Source organism: Neolamprologus multifasciatus, chromosome 16 (assembly GCF_963576455.1).
Source record: "Neolamprologus multifasciatus chromosome 16, fNeoMul1.2, whole genome shotgun sequence".
Taxonomy (NCBI): domain Eukaryota; kingdom Metazoa; phylum Chordata; class Actinopteri; order Cichliformes; family Cichlidae; genus Neolamprologus; species Neolamprologus multifasciatus.
Window position 1 is genome coordinate 31,779,349 of NC_140454.1, and position 18,130 is coordinate 31,797,478.

An 18,130-nucleotide genomic window follows, 5' to 3' on the forward strand; every position below is an offset into this window, starting at 1 on the left:
ATGTGAAACTTATTAATGTACTGCAAGCCTGAGATTTGTAGAAAGTGTTAGAGCTCCACTGTAGCCTGTGTTCTCTGCTAATAGTGACAAGCAGGGATTAACCTCTGACCCCTTTCTCATGTGGTGGATAGAACCAAAGGGGGTTAAACCTGTGTTATACACAAAATCGCATCACTGCGTAATGATACATTGACGTTCACAAAAATGGAGAAGAGAAACTAACCCTGTGTCATATGAAAGAAGTGAAAGTAGTTTCTTAAAGGCACTATTTTTTGTGTGTAGTATGAATCATGTTTGTCACCATATCAACAAAGAAGCAGTTAAAAAATAGATTGTTTGAATTTATTTCAAGGCTTTAGTCACTTCCTCCATACAAATTGCTATAAATTATCAATAGGACCTCACTGACACAAGCTTACAGACCAGTAAATGACCACCTAGTAACCTCCAGCTTCTAAGAAAAAATGTGGTTTTCCTGATTGGTTGGCAAGTGGTTGCAAAGAGAATGCTGCACCAAAAAACTGATTGCCTCAGACGCCTGCACTTCCTACAGAAGACGGAAGGCGCCCACGCACTTGCAAACCGAGTCGCAGTAAAACTGAAAAAGGCGTGACACATACTGGAAAGTGGGCACTTTAAAACTTTTTTTTTAAAAATGTGCCTTACCTTTCCAAAGGTGAAACTTCAGAAGGTGGCAGATTTCCATTTCTAGTTTGGACCACAGTCTCCTGTTTAGACAAGTTAGTACCTTCCATACAAACTACATGTGACTATAGCAAATGGCAAATGCTCATTTCTTTCCTCTTGTGGTGGTTGTAAGGTGGTCTCCAACTGGTCTCTACGTCTGTGTGACTGGCTCCATAAATTACAGTGTGCATTACACTTTAAATGCTGAGAAGCTATAGATAAAATGTCCCACAGTGTATTTAGAGTGGAAAAAAATATTTCTAGGGCATTATATTACATTACTTTCTCCTGTGATGCAATTTCAGTTATATTACACCAATTCCCTGCGAGAAAGAGTTTGGCGATGGTAGGAAGGAAGATCTGTTGTCTAACAGGAAGAGACCTGGCAGAACCAGCATCAGGGAGAGGCATCCATCTGCTGGGCCGGTTGGTGGGTGAGATGAAAGGGGAGGCAGCACAGAGAGGACACGGTGCCTCTTTTGACTGTTTTTATTGAAATACACAGGTACTCTTAGCAGATTCCATTGATAATTTGACTTGCAGGAGTCACTACTTCATGGCTCTTCATTGGGGTGCTTGTCAAGTCAATGAGGTTAAAGTGAAGGGAAGTAGCTGTAAAAAGGATAAACTAAATAAAAAGAAAATCAGAGATCTGATTAACTGAACTGCCACAAAATTGATGTTGAATAGTGATGATAGTACGCACACTAACAACAAAGGGCAGTGAAAAAATGCAGAATTCCTGCTTTTTTTGCACTTTCAGAGGTTGTTTTTTTTTCATTAAGACATTTGATGTATCGTAGATAATTTTCTTGCAGAGCATCGAGTATTGCAAAACTGCTGTCATGATACCATCATTGTGGGCAGGAATAGTGTTTCATCACAGGTCGCAGCCACCCATACTGTGTATACCACAAAGGATCCGCCATAGATGGAAGATTAACCGGTTCTCTTCAAAGCTAGTACACTTGTATTTCCACAGTTAACTCGCTGGACTGAGATGCTGAATAAATTCACTTGAAAATGCGGAGACTGTTCCAACACTAAGAATAACTAAATGTTTAAATGCCTGCCAAAAAAGGACAATGGCATTTTATTGGAATAGGTACAGTACAATGGTCTATTAACACATTCATACGATGTGTTAGAATTAATTAAGCGGGTGCCAAGAGCAACAGTAACACTTCCTCTGTGTGTGTGTGTTTATTTGATGCTGCAAAGTCCATTTCAACACAGACCTTAATGAGATGCTAACAGCATCAGTGAGTGAGGCCGACCTTAAAGCCACAAGTCTGTGACTGTGCATTTTTTCTTTCTTTCTTTTTAAAGTTTCAGATCAAAATTTGAGTGGGTGTCAATCAGGCGACACGATGAATGCTACTGAAAATTAAAAATGAGGGAGATAATGAGGAAGACTCTGATAGAAACAGATTTGGGTGCATATTAATCAGGATGACTAAATTGCACCCAGGAGGAGGTACTGTAAGAGGAATAGAAGTCTGCACCTTCCACACTTTGGATGTGAATGTAAGTTTGAGCAGCTGCTTCTATCAGTAAATGCACATGTGACATTAGACGAGGATGTGAAAATTACAGGCTAAACAAACGTGTATTAAGTGATTTTTTTTTGTGTGTGTGTTTGTGTTTGTGCTTAGTTTGGCTTATCTATCCATCCATCCCATCATATAGGCTAAACTGGGCTTTTTTTTCCCCCCTCGGTGAGCCAAAACAGCTTTCTCCCACTCTGCACAAATTAGCAGCAGCCCACGCTCCACTCACACATAACTGTCAGAGCACAGACGCTGCAGGGAGGGAGGAGGAGGGAGGGGAAGGTGAGAGAAGTGATGAGGAAGGAGGAGGAGAGAGGAAGACAAATTGAGAGAAGAGGATGGAAAATAGAAGAGTAAAGTGGGAGCAGAAGTGACAGATTATGTAGACCAGAAATGCTTTTGTAGCTCACAGAAGGACTTCGTTATGGCTCCTTTCATCATTGCCTGCCTGGCATGCACCGTCGTAATCGGCAAGAAATTTGACAGCAGTATTTCTTTTTTCCCTTTTCAGTTTTTTAGTCTTAAGGCTTTGTGCAGTGTCCATTTTCCGTCTGCACAGTGCTGATATTAGGGCTGAGCTGAATGAGAGGCTTTGAGGAAGCCTGCTAAGAATGGGGAGCTGTTCACACAGGAAGTGGCAGACCTGTTGGTCAGCTCCTGTTGTCTGGCTGAACTGCTTATCTTATCGTATCTTTATTTAGAGTTGTCAATAATCTATGAGCACTTAAGAACCTGAGAGCAGGTTAGTGGGAGGAGAAGAATAAATGCAATGAAAGGAGATGGTAAGAGACAGGAGAACCGCAATTTGAGTAGAAGAGAGCCTGGATAAGTAGAAAAAGAGGAACGAGGAAAGGCACATTATGCAAATACCAGCAGCCTCATTACCATTTCAAAACTCTGGAAAGGAAACCAGAAAAAAAGTGGAGAGAAACATTTTTGGACTACACCAAATTCTTTCCCCCTCTGCATCTGCATTTCTCTGCACATGCACAGGATGCTCATTGGCATAATGCATTTCCTAGAATTAACCGCTGACAGCTAAATCGCTAACCTCAACCCCAACCCCGCAGAAATGTTCTCCCTTCAGTGATGCTGAACTACAATAATTTAGTGCAAATTTGGAAATAACAGCAAAGCAAGGACAGAAGAGAGTGGAAATGCAGGCGAAAGAAGGAAAGGGTTGGTGGTGAAAAGCCAGAGATGGAGAGCGAGGTGTGTTCCAGAGGACACCACTTGTGTAGGTCACCATGACCAGACACTTGTCTGCCAGCCAGACCCCTGCCGCCTCCCTCCCTACTCGCTGGAACAGAGAGTTTCGTGTATCTGCGCATGAGTGTATGCTTGACCTTAATCCTGACATTGTTGTTTTGTGTGTTGGTGTTAGCTCCTACTCTGTTAATGTAAAGGAACATGCTTTACGTCACAATGGGTCAGATTTGCTTGTGGTACAACCTCGTTTCTTTCTTTCATTCTGCTCGTTAACTTCTCATTTCTCTTCCGTACGACATCCTGTCATCACATCCTTTCATGTTTTTGCTTTTGTATGCTGAAGAACTCATTAGGAAAACAAACTTCCCCTCAGGAAAACCTTTGAAGTATCGCCACACATTATCATCACATTACCTTTTTCTCTTTTTTAATCACAATGAGCGTAAGCACTAAAACATACAATTTCAAGACTGAGTCATCCATTTAATCTGAGGACGTAGGTCACAGATAAATAAATGGAACATTATAACCTTGTGAATTTTTAGTCCTAGATCCCAGCAGTGTCACTTAGAATCCACACCTTTTCCTAATTCCTAACCGAAGGCCACCTGTTTAATACGTACATGCTCACCAGGGAACCCACAAGGCTGTCGGGTCCTGGTTCCAGCCCCCCATATGGGCCCCCAGAGCCACCTACCAACCCCCTCCCCATCCTTGTCACTCCCTGACCTGGCATGGATTCCCCTGCTTGGTGCCAGGTTGGTGTAGGCAGGAGCTGGTGGGCAGCTGCTACTTTTCTGCTTAACCACCATCACTAGCAGAAATCCACAGACACACACACCCACCCTAACAAAGATGATGCTCAGGAGATTTTTCCAATAGGTTCTCTGAAACATCAGATGAGCTAAGATATAATTCTCTGCCCTTTGCTTCGTCACAACTTATTTTTCCCAAGCGGCACAGAATAATTTAACTATTTTTAATATTCCTTAGAGGCTGATATAAAGTCCTCGGAGCATACAGCCACGCGTTTAAGGCGGAATCCTAAAACAAACCTAAAGCTGTCGGAGAGCATGAGGTCAAATCAAATCTGATCCTGAGCGAAAGATAGGCGTTACAAAGGGAATACAAGGCAGTGTATTAGAGCCTGATTATATTTACAGACATAGCCTGAGGTTGTGTCAACCCCCTTAAAGAGACACACACACATGCACACTCTTCACATTTGGGCATAAAAAAGTATGGCGGAGTGCTTCGAGCCAGACTTGTTTTCGTCTTCCAGCAGAACAGGCATTGCCTTAACCTACTTTGTCTGCATCAGTGCCATTATCCTGACAGCCTCGGCAGGTTCTGCATGAGACTTTGTGCGGATGTCATATAGGGAGAAAGATTTTACCATGTTACCAGGTTATAAATATTGCATTTGGCCCTGTTATGGCTGACTGTCACGGTTTTCAAAAACCTACCAGACATCTCAAGAGTGAGTGTTAGTCAATGTTTGTGTATGAATACATAAAAAAAACACTACAAACCCCCAACCTTCATTTTTGATGTGAGATAGTAACATTTTGGGGCACAATGGGAATTGGTGAAGAGGAGAGATGTGGGGATTTGAAGTGCCAGCGACGGTGTGGTTGTATAGTATTACAGGACAGCAAAATGGAAACGTTTTTTAATGATGGTTTTTCTACTTTTGCATTCTGATCACAAGGGAACCCTGATCGTAACACTTTTAAAATTTGTTTTTATTTCCTCGTGTCTTTGTTCACGTCACAGAGTTGAGGGGGAAATTCCACAGGAACAGTTGAAGGTAGGCCTGGAAACTTTGTGACCAAATCACAAACATTTTAAAACAGTCCAGTGAAATCGTCACGCATCCGCTATATAAACCATGACCCGTCTGCACCGGGCACGACTTTCTGTTTCGGCAGAGCAAAGTTGTCTAAATTCTGTGTTTGGTTTTTGGTGTCTCCTGCGATTGTGACGCTTTGGGTCACATCTTCGCTCAAAGGTCACCATGGTTCAACTCTGTGGGAAAGTTCAGCCTGCGTGAACTTCCCCTGAGGAAGGTGGCATTTTTGAGGTTGTTCTATTGATTTGCTTTCAGTAGAAAAAGTAAAAATATGTGCATTGTGACTTCATGCAGATGAAGGAAGTGTTATTGCTGCTGTGGGGGCTCTTGAATGAATACAGCCAGGCTGTGAGTATAGACTGCATATAAAGTCGTCTTTCTGAAGGTACTTGATGATAGGGCTGGGCGATATGACCCAAAATTCATATCTCGATATTTTTTACCTGGACGGCGATATAACATATATATCTCGATATTTTTTTTTAAAGCCATAAAGTAAGAACAAAAAGAGAGTTCTTAGTCAAAGCTGTGTCCCAGATGTCACACAGGCACTTTTATTAACATAGAGCATAGCTGTACATAAAATTTACTCAAAAATAAATTATGAGCATTTATTAAATAATAATGCTCCATAAATAAAAGAATTTATGCATAACAAAAAGCTCACAATTGTGCAGTCAAAATGTAAACTAAAAGACGCTGAGCATAGTAACAAAGACAGATTTCCCAGCTGCTCTGTTCCCAACTTCTACTGTGTGACTGACAGCATTGAGTTTGAAATCCTCTTCGTAACCACGTCTCTTAACAGGTGCCATTTATGGTCCTTATACACAGTAGGGTAATATTACGTTGAAGCACAGTACGTATCACTCCGCGAGGCTCCTCGGTAGCCGTAATGCTCCGACAATCCATCAAGCGGTGCTGCTCCGTAGTTTACCAAAGTCCTACTAAAACATTTTTTGACAGATTGCTGAACGCTGTGTACCACATAAAATCGGTTCGCGGCCATCAAGCACAACCAGAATTCATACATAAGGCGCGCTGTCAACTTTTGAGAAAATGAAAGGATTTTAGGCTGTGCAGCGCCTCTGGGCTGCATGGTGTTAGTGTGGTTAGCTCGTTAGCGTGGTTAGCTCGTTAGCGTGGTTAGCTCGTTAGCGTGGTTAGCTAGCTAACACGTTGACGGCGTCCAGCCCCACGCACGGGGCGATGCACAGTAACTCGTTAACGGAGATTTGCCGTGTCCATCTTGTCGCTTCCTGCAGGTGAAGCGATGGGGGAGGAGGGGGAGTTGTGTTCAGTGAAGGAGGGGCGAGGCCGAGTAACGTTGCGTAAAGACAAAAGTGGACGAAAGAGAGGCAAACTTGCGGCTCCACAAGTATAGTTATAACGTAACATAGACTATATCGATATAAAGGATATTGTCACATCTTATATCTCGTATAAAAATATATCGATATTTTTTAAAAACTCGATATATCGCCCAGCTCTACTTGATGAGCATTTCCACCTTTGCTCTCTTTGGATTATAATAAAAAAAAAAAAAAATAGTTTAACCTTTATGTACGAGAGAGATTTCACTGCTCATTAGGTGATCTGGCCTTCAGTGGTCTGAAACATTGTTTGTGTGATAGGCAGCCGTTGTGTGACAGCTAAGCAATAAGACGGCCTGTCGCCATCAATAAATAGGTTGTTTTTACTGTTTTTCTGCAGCTATAAAAAGCTCAAGAGTGGGATAGACGTAGTGCATCAATAATGAGACTTTTTCAAAATGATTTTGCCTGTTTGCTCTTAGCGGGCAATGGAAAAATAAAAATGCATTGTTTGTGATTAAACCTGGAGTGGTCAGAGATATAAAAGTCCCTGAACACAAAGAAAACCATGCTTACATAGGGAGTTGGTACCACCGCCTTGAACACAACTTGAATGCAGAATACAGATTGTGCCATAACCAACAAGCTCTGCAGACTTTCTTTGTCTTGCATTGATTCTGTTATTCTGCAGCTGTGGTTTCCCTCGCTCTTTCCCTCTGCCTGCTTAAGAAAGACTCGAGCGGTAACGTATTAGCATGTGCACGCTAGAATGTGATATAATCAGCAGGCAGTACCGCGAATACTCTTTTTTCCCTCCTCTTTCTAAGTTCTCATCAATTACCACATCAGAGTCTCCAGTTCCTTTAAAGCCATTTGTAAAAGTAGTGTTTGTCTGTTTATATGCAAATGGATATGTTTCACATTTGACTCCAACTATGCATTGCCCTTTCACTTCCTGTCAAACTCACTTATTAATGCAGAGGTGTGTTTTGTAAAGGCTTTTAAAAGCCTTAGTAGAAATATATGGCTCTGGAAGAGTCTTCTGGAAGCTATTATGGATGACCACTCCAGGGCTCAGACCTTTGCTTTCTGCTCGCAAAGAATTTGTTACCATTTGTCCAGGACGCCATCACAACCAAAGGTTAGCTTTCCTTGGTCCCGGAAAAGGAGTTCATTATAAATAAGCCCACAGGCTAATGACTACGGCATGGCTGTCAGTGATAGACTGTACTTTACCGCAGACTCATTTAAGAGAAGAAATAGACAATGGTTTTCTGCCTGAACCAATTTTCTGAGTAGAAGATGGTGCCGAGAAAGACGAGAGGTGGCCTTCTATACTTACAGTTTCTGTAATAGAAAATAATCAGAGTAAAAACTAAGTATAAATAGGTATTTGAAATTAAAAAAAACCTTTTAAAGGGCAACAAGTCCTTAATATAGCCTCACAAGATGATATTTGTCATCATAGTGTTTATCCTCCATTTACATCTGTGGTTAACTTTGTGTTTGTTTGTCTGTGGTTTTATTTTTTCTTCATTGTCGACAAGGCCGTAGTAAACAACAGCTTCATTGCTCATGAAGAGTCTGAGATTTGAGCGGTTGCTGTTCTTGTGACCCATGTGATTGTAAGAGCACAGGGAGCAGTGTGGTGGGCTGACGTCTTTCATAAGTTCAGTTTAGCATCACTGAAAGCTAATGGGTCTCTGTCTGCTGTGAGCTCGGCGAAGGCATTACAATTGAGATGGAGCGAGACGGTATAAAATATGAATGAACGGAGTTTCTCGCTGCAGCTGGCAGCTCGAAGCTTCTCTTTCTGTTATCTTTGCTGCGTTTTTAAGGTGTTTTTAAGCCTTGATGTTTTCAGTTCTTCAGAACTGCCAGAATTTATATTTAACACACACTGTGCGTATTTCTGTGGAGCTTTACCACACACACACACACACACACATACATTGAGGCTGTACGGTGGGCATCATTTGGCCCGAGCTTTTTCCAAAAACAATGCTTTTAGCTTTAAACAGTGAAAAGCTGAGATTCATCATTATCGTTCTTCTGGATACAAACCAAGTAAATGGTAAATGGTCTGTATTTGTATAGCGCTTTACTTGGTCCTAAGGCGCTTTACACTATACACAATCATCCACACATTCACACACTGGTGATGGCAGCTACATTGTAGCCACAGCCGCCCTGGGGTGCACTGACAAAGGCGAGGCCGCCGGACACTGGCGCCACCGGCCCTCTGACCACCACCAGTAGGCAACGGGTGAAGCGTCTTACCCAAGGACACAACGACCGAGACTGTCGGAGCCGGGGCTCGAACCGGCAACCTTCCGATTACAAGACGAACGCCCAACTCTTGAGCCACAATCGCCCAAAGTAGAAATATCTGTGGATGCAATGATTTTATTTTTGAATAATAGCTTTCATTGCACTTTCAGCTCTTCTCAGAGTGTCTTTTACAATACGGCTGGATAATTTTATCTCTGTAGGCCTCCCACTCATATAAATTATTTAGCTTTTTAAGGTTTGTGTTAGCAGCCTAACACAGCTAGAAGCGTTTAAATTACATCTCTGCTGGATGACAAATCATTTCACTGTATATATGTACTCATAGTGGATCTTACAACCATACTTAGAAACAGCGAGACAGCAGCTCAAGACGTTTTAGAAAACTGATGCTGCTTCCTTGTGATTTGTCCAGTCAGTGTATGTGTGTATATTTATGTGTATTTGTGTGTTTGTGTATGCACAGAAAGGCAGCATCACACAGGTTTAAAGCGATGGTATTGATTTCTGTCACGTTTATGTGTATCCACATGCTGTTCAATAGACAGTAAAAAGAAGCTGATATCAATCGCTGTAAACATTTTTAAACCTCAATCACTTCGGACAACATTCAGTTCACTCCAGTATATCAACAAAATATATATACACACTATATTTTGCCACCTTGTAAATTCTGCTGCCTCTGTTGCCATCCTAGTGGCCCTTTTGATATCTAGTACGTTCTGGGCTCTGCAGAGGGACTGGCTTACAACCCATCTGCATCCCCCTTCAATTCACCTGCTTCTTCCCCCATTTTACTTTTGGAGGCTTCTTTTAGCTAAGTGCACTTTGTCTTTTAGTTTATTTATAGTTTATATAGTCTCCTCTTAGAGACCAGAGAATAATCTGACCGGGGGTTTGGGATCAGACTGGGTGTTACCCTGTTGTAGCAGTTGGAAACCTAAGATGCCCCCTTTCTTGACTTTCATGGCGTTAACTAAATCTGTGTTGATATTATTTTGAAATACTTCGTAATACTAGTTTAAGTTATTATATATTATTGTATTGTTATTATATGTTTCAGATTTAGTGCCTCAATTTTGAGATTTTCCCAGTGTGCCATTAAATGGGAACGCTAAAGGGGAGAGAAGGGAAGGTAAAGGGGGATTACAGAGAGTATGTGTGTGTATTATAAATAACTCAAATCAATAATAAACGACATAGTATTTTGAGTTGGGTCTTCAGCTCTCTGGGGAGATGGATGAAAAAAGCAAAGCCCCCCATCACTATGAAGAGGAGGAGGGAAGACGAGAGCATACCAAGGTACGAAAATACGACTTGGTGTCTTTTCTTCTTCCTGAGCTTGAACAGGTTCGTTTATTGTTTTGTGTGTGTGTGTGAGTGTGTGTGTGTGTGTGTGAGAGAGAGAGAGAGAGTGAGAGCAGCTCTCGTGTGTACATTATGAGTCGGACACCATCCATTACTTATTCATCAGTTCTGTCTGCCTGCTTGCCACACTGTGTATTTCAGCATGCCTTGCGATCATTATGCCACATGCATTATTTAAGACACATGTGCACACTGACTATGATGCAGATAGTAATTTATCTGTGAATCACTCACTTATTGCCTCGTCTGTTTCTCTCTAAGGCTTCTAAATAACTGCAAAAGCCCAGTTTCACAGGAATTCATTGCCTAACTTGTACGAAGGTTCTGGGCTTTGGCTAATACGAGTTGGTTTTACTTGATGAGCACTCATCATGTCCAGCAGTCCCAAGGATGCGGTTCGGTAGAAGCAACACTTACTGTATCTGCATGCAAACCTGTTGTGTATTTGACCTGATTGTTGCTGCCTGGCTATCGTCAGACATCAGTGATTTTGGCAGCGAGTCTTACATGGAAGTCCCATATGTAGTTGTTATTACATTTGCTTAATATGCAAAAAAAGCTGCAGTTTGAGGGGAGGAGGCACAAATGCTCAGGAGGGAGACTGCGGGAAGGGCAGCTGACGTAAAATATTTCCAAATAAAATATGTGGATCCATCTGCTGTGGCGATCCCTTGTGACTAAGGAAGCAGACAAAAGTCCCAGTAAGACACATATTAACCACAGGAAACAACATCTGCTGTGGCATCACAACATGGTTTGAACAACTCCGTGTGGAGCAGGAGAAGTTCTGTTTGTGTTGAACCTCTTTGTGAAGAGCTGTATATGGCACTGCAGCATGCTCATTTATTTCAAGACTTTTGTTGATTACAAAACAAATTTGCTTTAATTGCTTCTTTCTTATGTTGTCTGTCCAAACAAGGCCAATAATGCACGAGTGGTCTGAAAACAAGTCGTCCTTTATGTATGCGGTGTTGACCAACAAACATTTTCCAAAGCCGACTACACGCACCCCGCTGTTCATTTTCATTCGTTAAGTTGTCAGATCGTTGCTGCTGCTCGTTGACCGTCGTCTTTCCCTCCCGGCTTTTCTCTGCACGCTGATTTCACCGCGACGTGTCGGTGGCCTCTGCGAGGGAGATTCTCCCTGTTCTAAAAATGACACGGTGTTTGTTTGCGTGCGTGTATGCCGTTGCGGTTTGGGATCAGTAGCGTTAGGTGTTATCAGTGTCACGGCTGCATGATGCTTAGCTAAGCCTTTGACGTCAACACTATACAACAAGCTGATAAGGCAGGCCTTTATCGCAGCCAGGTGTGTAGGTGTGTTGTCTGATCAAACAAAACTTCCTGGATTCTACACTGAACTTCAAAAATAGCTTCTGCAAACACACACAGGAACAGATCATGCTACACACGCATACATCCACACGTGTATGTACAAGCACATTCATGGCAACATATGCAAAAATAGGACAGTATGCTGCATGCTGGTATCCCGTGTGCTTCCATGATCTCTTTAGTTTCAAACCTATCAATGTAATTCCTTTTTTCCCCACTTGTGCTCTGTCCGTTTATTCTTATCTTTTCTCTTGTTTCTTTTTCTTTTTTTTCTCCTTGTCAGCTCGGGCATTGCCATATTCCATATGCACTAATGTGAATAATAATAGAAATTAATAAATAGATAAAGAAAAGAAAAGAAGAAGAAAAACACGCAAGGAACCTTTAAAGAGATTATAGAGCCCGTCTTGGAAAAGCAAGATCATGATGATTGCAAAAGCTGCCAGGCAAGACATCTCTGACCTTGGATGTGTATGTTGCAAGCACTGGACATATCTCAGTTGGACCGAGCAGTCCTAACCCTTCAGTATTGTTTAACTCCATATGCAGTGGATCAGAAAAGCATCTGTTTCCCATCAGAATCAAAATGAAGACAATTGTTTTTAACTGCCTTGCAAACGGGGTTACTCATAAAAGTGAAAAACTTTGAACATTATCCACAGTGGCAGTATATCACTCATGTTTTTCTAAATGCAGTCCCACGAATTTCAACTAACAAAAAAAAAAACAAAAACGCTGGCGTGAGAGCCGAAGAAAGCCGACGCCAGCACGCCATCATAAAGTTGCTTGGCCCAAAGTTGCACCACATACCTGTGAATATGGGAGGGGCCGTCTCAAGAAATCGACCTGTGACTCAGCCCACAGATTCTGTTCACCATGATTCCACTCTGCAGCGCTTGGTCCAGTTTGATTTTTGAACTTGTCAAAACTTGTATTTATTTAAAGAAATTAAAGCGTAACTGGCTCCACCCGGGCTCTGAACTGGCACCCTGTTGGTGAAAGGCAGGTATCTGATTCCAGTTCACAACTGGCGCCCTGCCTTTACTCCAGTGTAATTCAAGGGGAATTGGAAAGCAGACCGTTAGAGCGCAGAGGACAACTAACCCACTTGGGGCAAACAGTCAGGTCCTTCCTGCCTGTTTCTTTTAACACATATCGACTGAACCTTCATTGAAAGAACCAAAAGGCACGTCAGGTGTTGCCCCCAGAGGAGCACTTGTCTTAAGTGGACTGATTCCACTCAGTAGGCCAGTCCTTCAGCCGTCCCCTAAACGCTCCCCGTTATCATTCAATCCCAAACTCATCACTAATCTACAAATAAGGTTTCAGGCCCGTGATTCAGCGTCTCTCCTGTTTATTAGTCATGCATTCTTGCTAAGATTTACTTATTTTAAGTAGAACTCCTTAAACAGATGAACTTCTTTCCGTCTTGTGTAATAATAATCCATTATTTGCACATTTAGGTGACGATGATTCACTGGAATAAGACGTACTTTTCTTTTTTAAAAACAGAAAGAGTTTCCAGAACAAAGTTACTAACATCATAAAGTTTTCGGGGTATCAGTCGCCACCAGTAAACAGCTCGTTTTGTTTCTGTGTGCGTGTTTGTAGTGAACAGAGACAGATGTCTGTGACGTATGTGTGTCTTCAGTGGTTGTAATGTATTGCTACTGTCAAACCAGCTTCACAGAAAGCGACTGTCTATGCTGTAAGGTTCCTGGTGTGTAGGAGGATTTTACATAAAGTGTGTGTGTGTCTGTTAATAAATGTGTAAGCGTGGGTAAGTACAAGTTGGCTCTGTTTAGTCCAAAAATGCAGATTTAGTGCACGAACTCATAGGTGGTGTAGGGAAATAGGAATGTAGACAGAGTGTTTGCCGGTGTGTTAGAAGAGGGAGAGTGACTGTAATAAAATGCTCAACATGCCCGAGACTGCCCCCTGATGTCACTGAGAGCCGAGGGAGAGAGAGTGGGAGAGAGAGTGAGTGGGAGGGGACCGGAGGAGCAGAGGGAGGGAGGGAGAGTGGCAGCTGGAGGGCAGAGCAAAACACGTCAGAGAGGAGCAGAGAGAGGCGACAGAGTGAGAGACGGACTGTGTGAAAGACCGAGAGGGAGAAAGATTTGTTGTTAGGACCTAACCCGGGCCGGTCTGCTGTGTCTGTGTGCTGCCGTGGACTTTAACGCCATCTCTTCTCACTCGCACTTTTGGCTACAAACGCACTTTCTGTCTCTCTCTCGCTCAGATACTGTACGCCACTCTCAAACGTGCAAGAACAGCGCAGCACGGCATAACTGATGGGTAAGAGCTGTTCCTGTTATGCAGAGAATTACTGTTCAAACCGCATGTAGTGAAGTGCTTTATGTTATCCTCGTGTAGTTGTGCTCGGCCGGCTTGTAGGTTTGTTGTGGTTTTCCTTTGTGTAAAGGATGTGTTGTTGGAGTCTTCTTTCACAGAGTTGATTCAGTGCACAGTGTGCTGATTGTACATTAAGTGATCAACAGGCGTGCATTTGTTTATGCAGACTCTCGTTTTGCCTGTGGATGTGTTGCTGTGTTACGTGTATATGTTCACTTAGGGAGTGAGTGCATGTTCGTGTGTGCGCGTGTTCATTTGCTGTGCGTGTGGGTGTGCGGCTCGGAGTAGTGGCAGTGTTTGTTGAATGGCACTGATGTATGGAGGCTCGCTCAGCGCAGCCTTTAACTGAATGGAGCAGATGGCAGTGGCTGCGTCTGTCCTTCCGCACAGTCTATTGTGCACATAAGTGTGCATTTGCGTGCATGTGTGGAGCAAAATGCATGGAAGTTAGTGTGTAAGCTCACTGGGACTACTGCTCGACATATGAACAGAAAGGACTGAATGTTAGATTGCATCCCGTATCACCATTTGACTCTGCTGCTGTCTGCCTTGGCTCACATGTGGGGTCTTTAATTTATCTCAGTTTACTCCAGCTTTGACATTTAAAATCACAGTGCTGTGACACAGCTAGCTCTTTGAAAAGTGCCAGTAAACACTTTTTGTATCTCTTTGTCTCCTAAGAGAACACTTTAGTACTAAATGCATTTTGTTTTTTTTATAAGTTAATCTGGGGAAATATTGCCAGAGAAAGGAGGAAGCAGAAAAAACCCACAGGTTTTTGGTGGCTATGTTACCATGCTACTGGGACATGCAGAGGCAGACATCAACAGTCACACCCACCCACCCCGGACTTGACAGTAAAGCACTGAGCTAAATGCACATGCAGATCGTTTGTTGAATCGCTTGCCTACCGTCATTGGTTCACCCTCCACCTCAAGCCCCGCCCCTTCTCCACTGTCCGACCAACCACCGGCCACAGTCCCAGCAGTCACCATGGTGTTTGCCTCCCTCCTCTGTGAGCACCTGAGTCTGCTGGGCTCGCAGCGGGTTGACATTATGTCAGCGATTGCTGTTCATTCTAAATTTGTGAGGCTTGTGTTGACATTTGCTCATTCTGTTGGAACTGTGAATGAGCTTGCACTCTTAGTTTCTCTAAGCTGTGAGTAAACATGCATGGGGCTTTCTGAGTGCACAGGAGCCCAGTGGGGCGAGGAACTCCTCTGGGAGTCCTCGTCTATAAATAACTCTGTGTGATCCATAATCTTAGCCTGATTGGGGGGGTGATGATGAGCGGAAGGAGGGAGGGGTACATTGAGGGACACGGTGATGAATGAGGAGATAAGAGAGAGAGAAGAGGAGGCAGAGCCTTGCATGTCAAGAGTTTTGTTTATGTTGGGTTTCGTTGCTTTCAGTCATGAACTCTCCATCCTGAACGATTTCTACAAAGTAAACACAATTTCCTGTCTTGAGATCGACCAGAGTTTATCTTACGTTTGCCTTTTATAGTTTTAAAGAGACGTCCTGGGGCTTAAGGACATTTACAGCCAACTTCATTTGTGAATTATTTGAAAAAAGACTTTATTTTTTTATTATAATTTGCAGTGTTTTGTGCAACAAGGTTGCAAGAGCCGCAGCAGTAGCCTCCACACGTGCACATATGCTCGAGATAGAAATCAGTGCGTAATAATAGCGCTAGTATTTTTATTCCTTTATTTCAGGAAGCATCTGTTAGCATTCATTCTGAATTGCTCATCCAAATCTGCAGCGAGAATCTTTGCATTATCACGTCCGTTGTTGTCGGGGTGAGTCAGCTGTTACGAAAGCACCTCTCCTCCCCGTAAGCCAATGCCATATTCACACAGTGCGATCAGTGTAAGCTGGGCTAATTACTTCACAGGTGGCTTCTCCCAGGGCTGTATGTCGCCCTGTTTGTCTGCCGCCATTGACAAGGCTTTGTTTACTATAAACATGCCTCTGAGGTTTCTTATTAGGAGAGCTGCTGGTGTTTTCGTCACGGTGCAACTGTAACAGTACTGCGATCCTTGAGAGCCGTGCCAGCTTGACTGTGAACTGTTAGTGACGCAAATATGTTTCCTTGGAGCTCCAAACTTTTGACAGCCCTCTTTTTAATGATCCAAAGCATAATTGTGTCTGGATAATTAAAGAAAATAGTTTCAGCCCCTAAAGACACACAATCCTGTCAGCATTACAGTCTTAAGTGCATCTTCTCTCATGAAACCATAGGAGCAAAAACATTCTCTCCGGGCACTGGAACAACTTCTCCGAGTCTGTGCAGTTTGGGTATAGACTGTGTTGGTACATAATCCTTATTTATCTTCCTGCGTCTCTTTGTGTAGCTAACAACACAATCTGTAGCCAGCAATAGCTCTCAGTGCAGTCTTAATGTGGCAGCCCAGTGTGGTTAGCCTCGGAGTAGCTGGTCGAAGCGATGATTATTACACCGCCTCCCTATTTCTCTCCATCTCTGTCTCTTCCTGGCCGTCGGCACTAGTAGCCCCTCAGTTTGAGGATAAGTAGCTGTAATTAGTTTATTTTGCTGCCTGGCTTTAGCCTTGCACTTGGCCATTGATCACAGCTCCGTAAGTGGCCGGCCATGTTAACATAATAAAACATACAAAGGCATTTGGCTTTTAAAATTGCTTCGCATGTAGACGCACAGAGGTAACCCAGTGCTTCTAAAACGCTGTTTGCACAACACAAACCGCACAAAGGAATATGCATTACAGGGACAAGAGTATATTCAGGACCAGCTGCTCCGAGGTGGGGAGAGGGGGACTGCTGTGGCACAATTTTAGCACCGTTTTTGGCTAAAAATGATTTTGGTTCTTTGGCGCGTGTTTTTGGCTGAGAAACTCGCTCTGCTGTGTTTGTCTGTGAATCGTGGCATTAAGTGTCAGCTTGTTGGCAAAACGTGTGTGTCTGATAAGTTTCACGTGTTAGTTTACTAATCTGTGCTGCGAAAACATGAGTTACTTCATATCTCATTTCAGGTCATGCAAGACAGCTGCGTTTGTTGTTTTATTGTTTAGTAATAAACATCTAAGGATTCCATAGGGTTGCATGAAAGTTTGGATAGCTGAATTTGTACTTTGCTGTGAAGGGATCGTGTGTGTGTGTGTGTGTGTTTGAGAGCGTGTGCCAGAGGCCTGTTTACAGGACATTTGTGCCACTCACCTAAGTTCATGGGAGAAAATTTACAGTTGAGGAGGCAGTAATTGAGGTCCGGCTCCATTCATGTTTGTCACCACTGATGGTCAAACAAAACGTTTTGTTTTGATGTTTATTGCTTATTAAATATGTGTGTAAACAGCTGACGTGTTTGTGTGAATGTTTGCGTGAGAGGTGAGAAGGGGGCTGAGTTTGAACATGGTTCAGTGCGGCTGGCTTTGTTTGGATAACATGGTTGATTGGGACCGACTCTTTCCACTCAACGTGGCAGTCACTGTGGTCCTCTAATGAGGCTCCTGCATGTAGACGCAGATGACTCACCCGTCACAGTAAACGCTGCCAAATTCACCTGGTGTTATGTTTTTTTTAAGAGTGGCGCAGCTGGATGGTGAACTCTTAAGTCTTTAAATAAACCTCCACCCTCGCCTAATTAATTCTAAGCCTAGTCCTTTTCATCTTTTCCAACTGAAGGATTTAACAGAACTTCTAATGTCCAGCCTATAAACAAGTCCCTACAAGAGCAGTGATACAACCAAACGCACACACGTGTGCACCAGCGAAGCACCAGCAAGTCTGGCCTAGCCACACCCTTCTTCTCTCCCATGCTGTCCCATTGGGTGGTGTCAAGTTTCTCCCCGCACTGAAAACCTGCCCAGTACCAAAGATGTCATTGGACCTTTCCTGCAAGTAACTGCAACTTCATCGCCACCTCATTGGCCACCAGGGATGCCAGAACATCCACGATAGGCTGGGGAGCCTTCGCGCTGGTTTTAGGTTATTGATCGCTGGTGGAGGGCTCGGCGTGGTGCAAGCTGCTTCTCCACGCAGCAGATATTGATCCGAGTAGACCAAATGGTGCACGTGAGGTTTTGATGTATAAGTCAGAATTTATTTGCAACGCTGCAAAGATAAAAGGCTTATTTCAAAAACTGAATCTGCAATTTGGATTGAAAGGAGTAGCGTGCTAACGGTGTTTGATCACA

At 43.1% G+C, this 18,130-nt stretch overlaps 1 protein-coding gene across 4 annotated transcripts in view; it reads left to right on the forward strand.

The window, feature by feature from the left end:
* hdac4 (histone deacetylase 4) overlaps window positions 1-18,130 on the forward strand; it is a 148,316-nt gene that overhangs the window by 66,906 nt on the left and 63,280 nt on the right. Inside the window, exon 1 of one of the 4 annotated variants that reach the window (XM_085135192.1) lies at window positions 13,615-13,901. The exons of the other annotated variants lie outside the window; for them this stretch is intronic. Coding sequence (XP_084991318.1) covers window positions 13,898-13,901 — 4 coding nt within the window. The 5' untranslated portion in view covers window positions 13,615-13,897. Of the gene's footprint in view, window positions 1-13,614; window positions 13,902-18,130 lie in introns of those variants that run through there. 4 annotated transcript variants of the gene reach the window in all.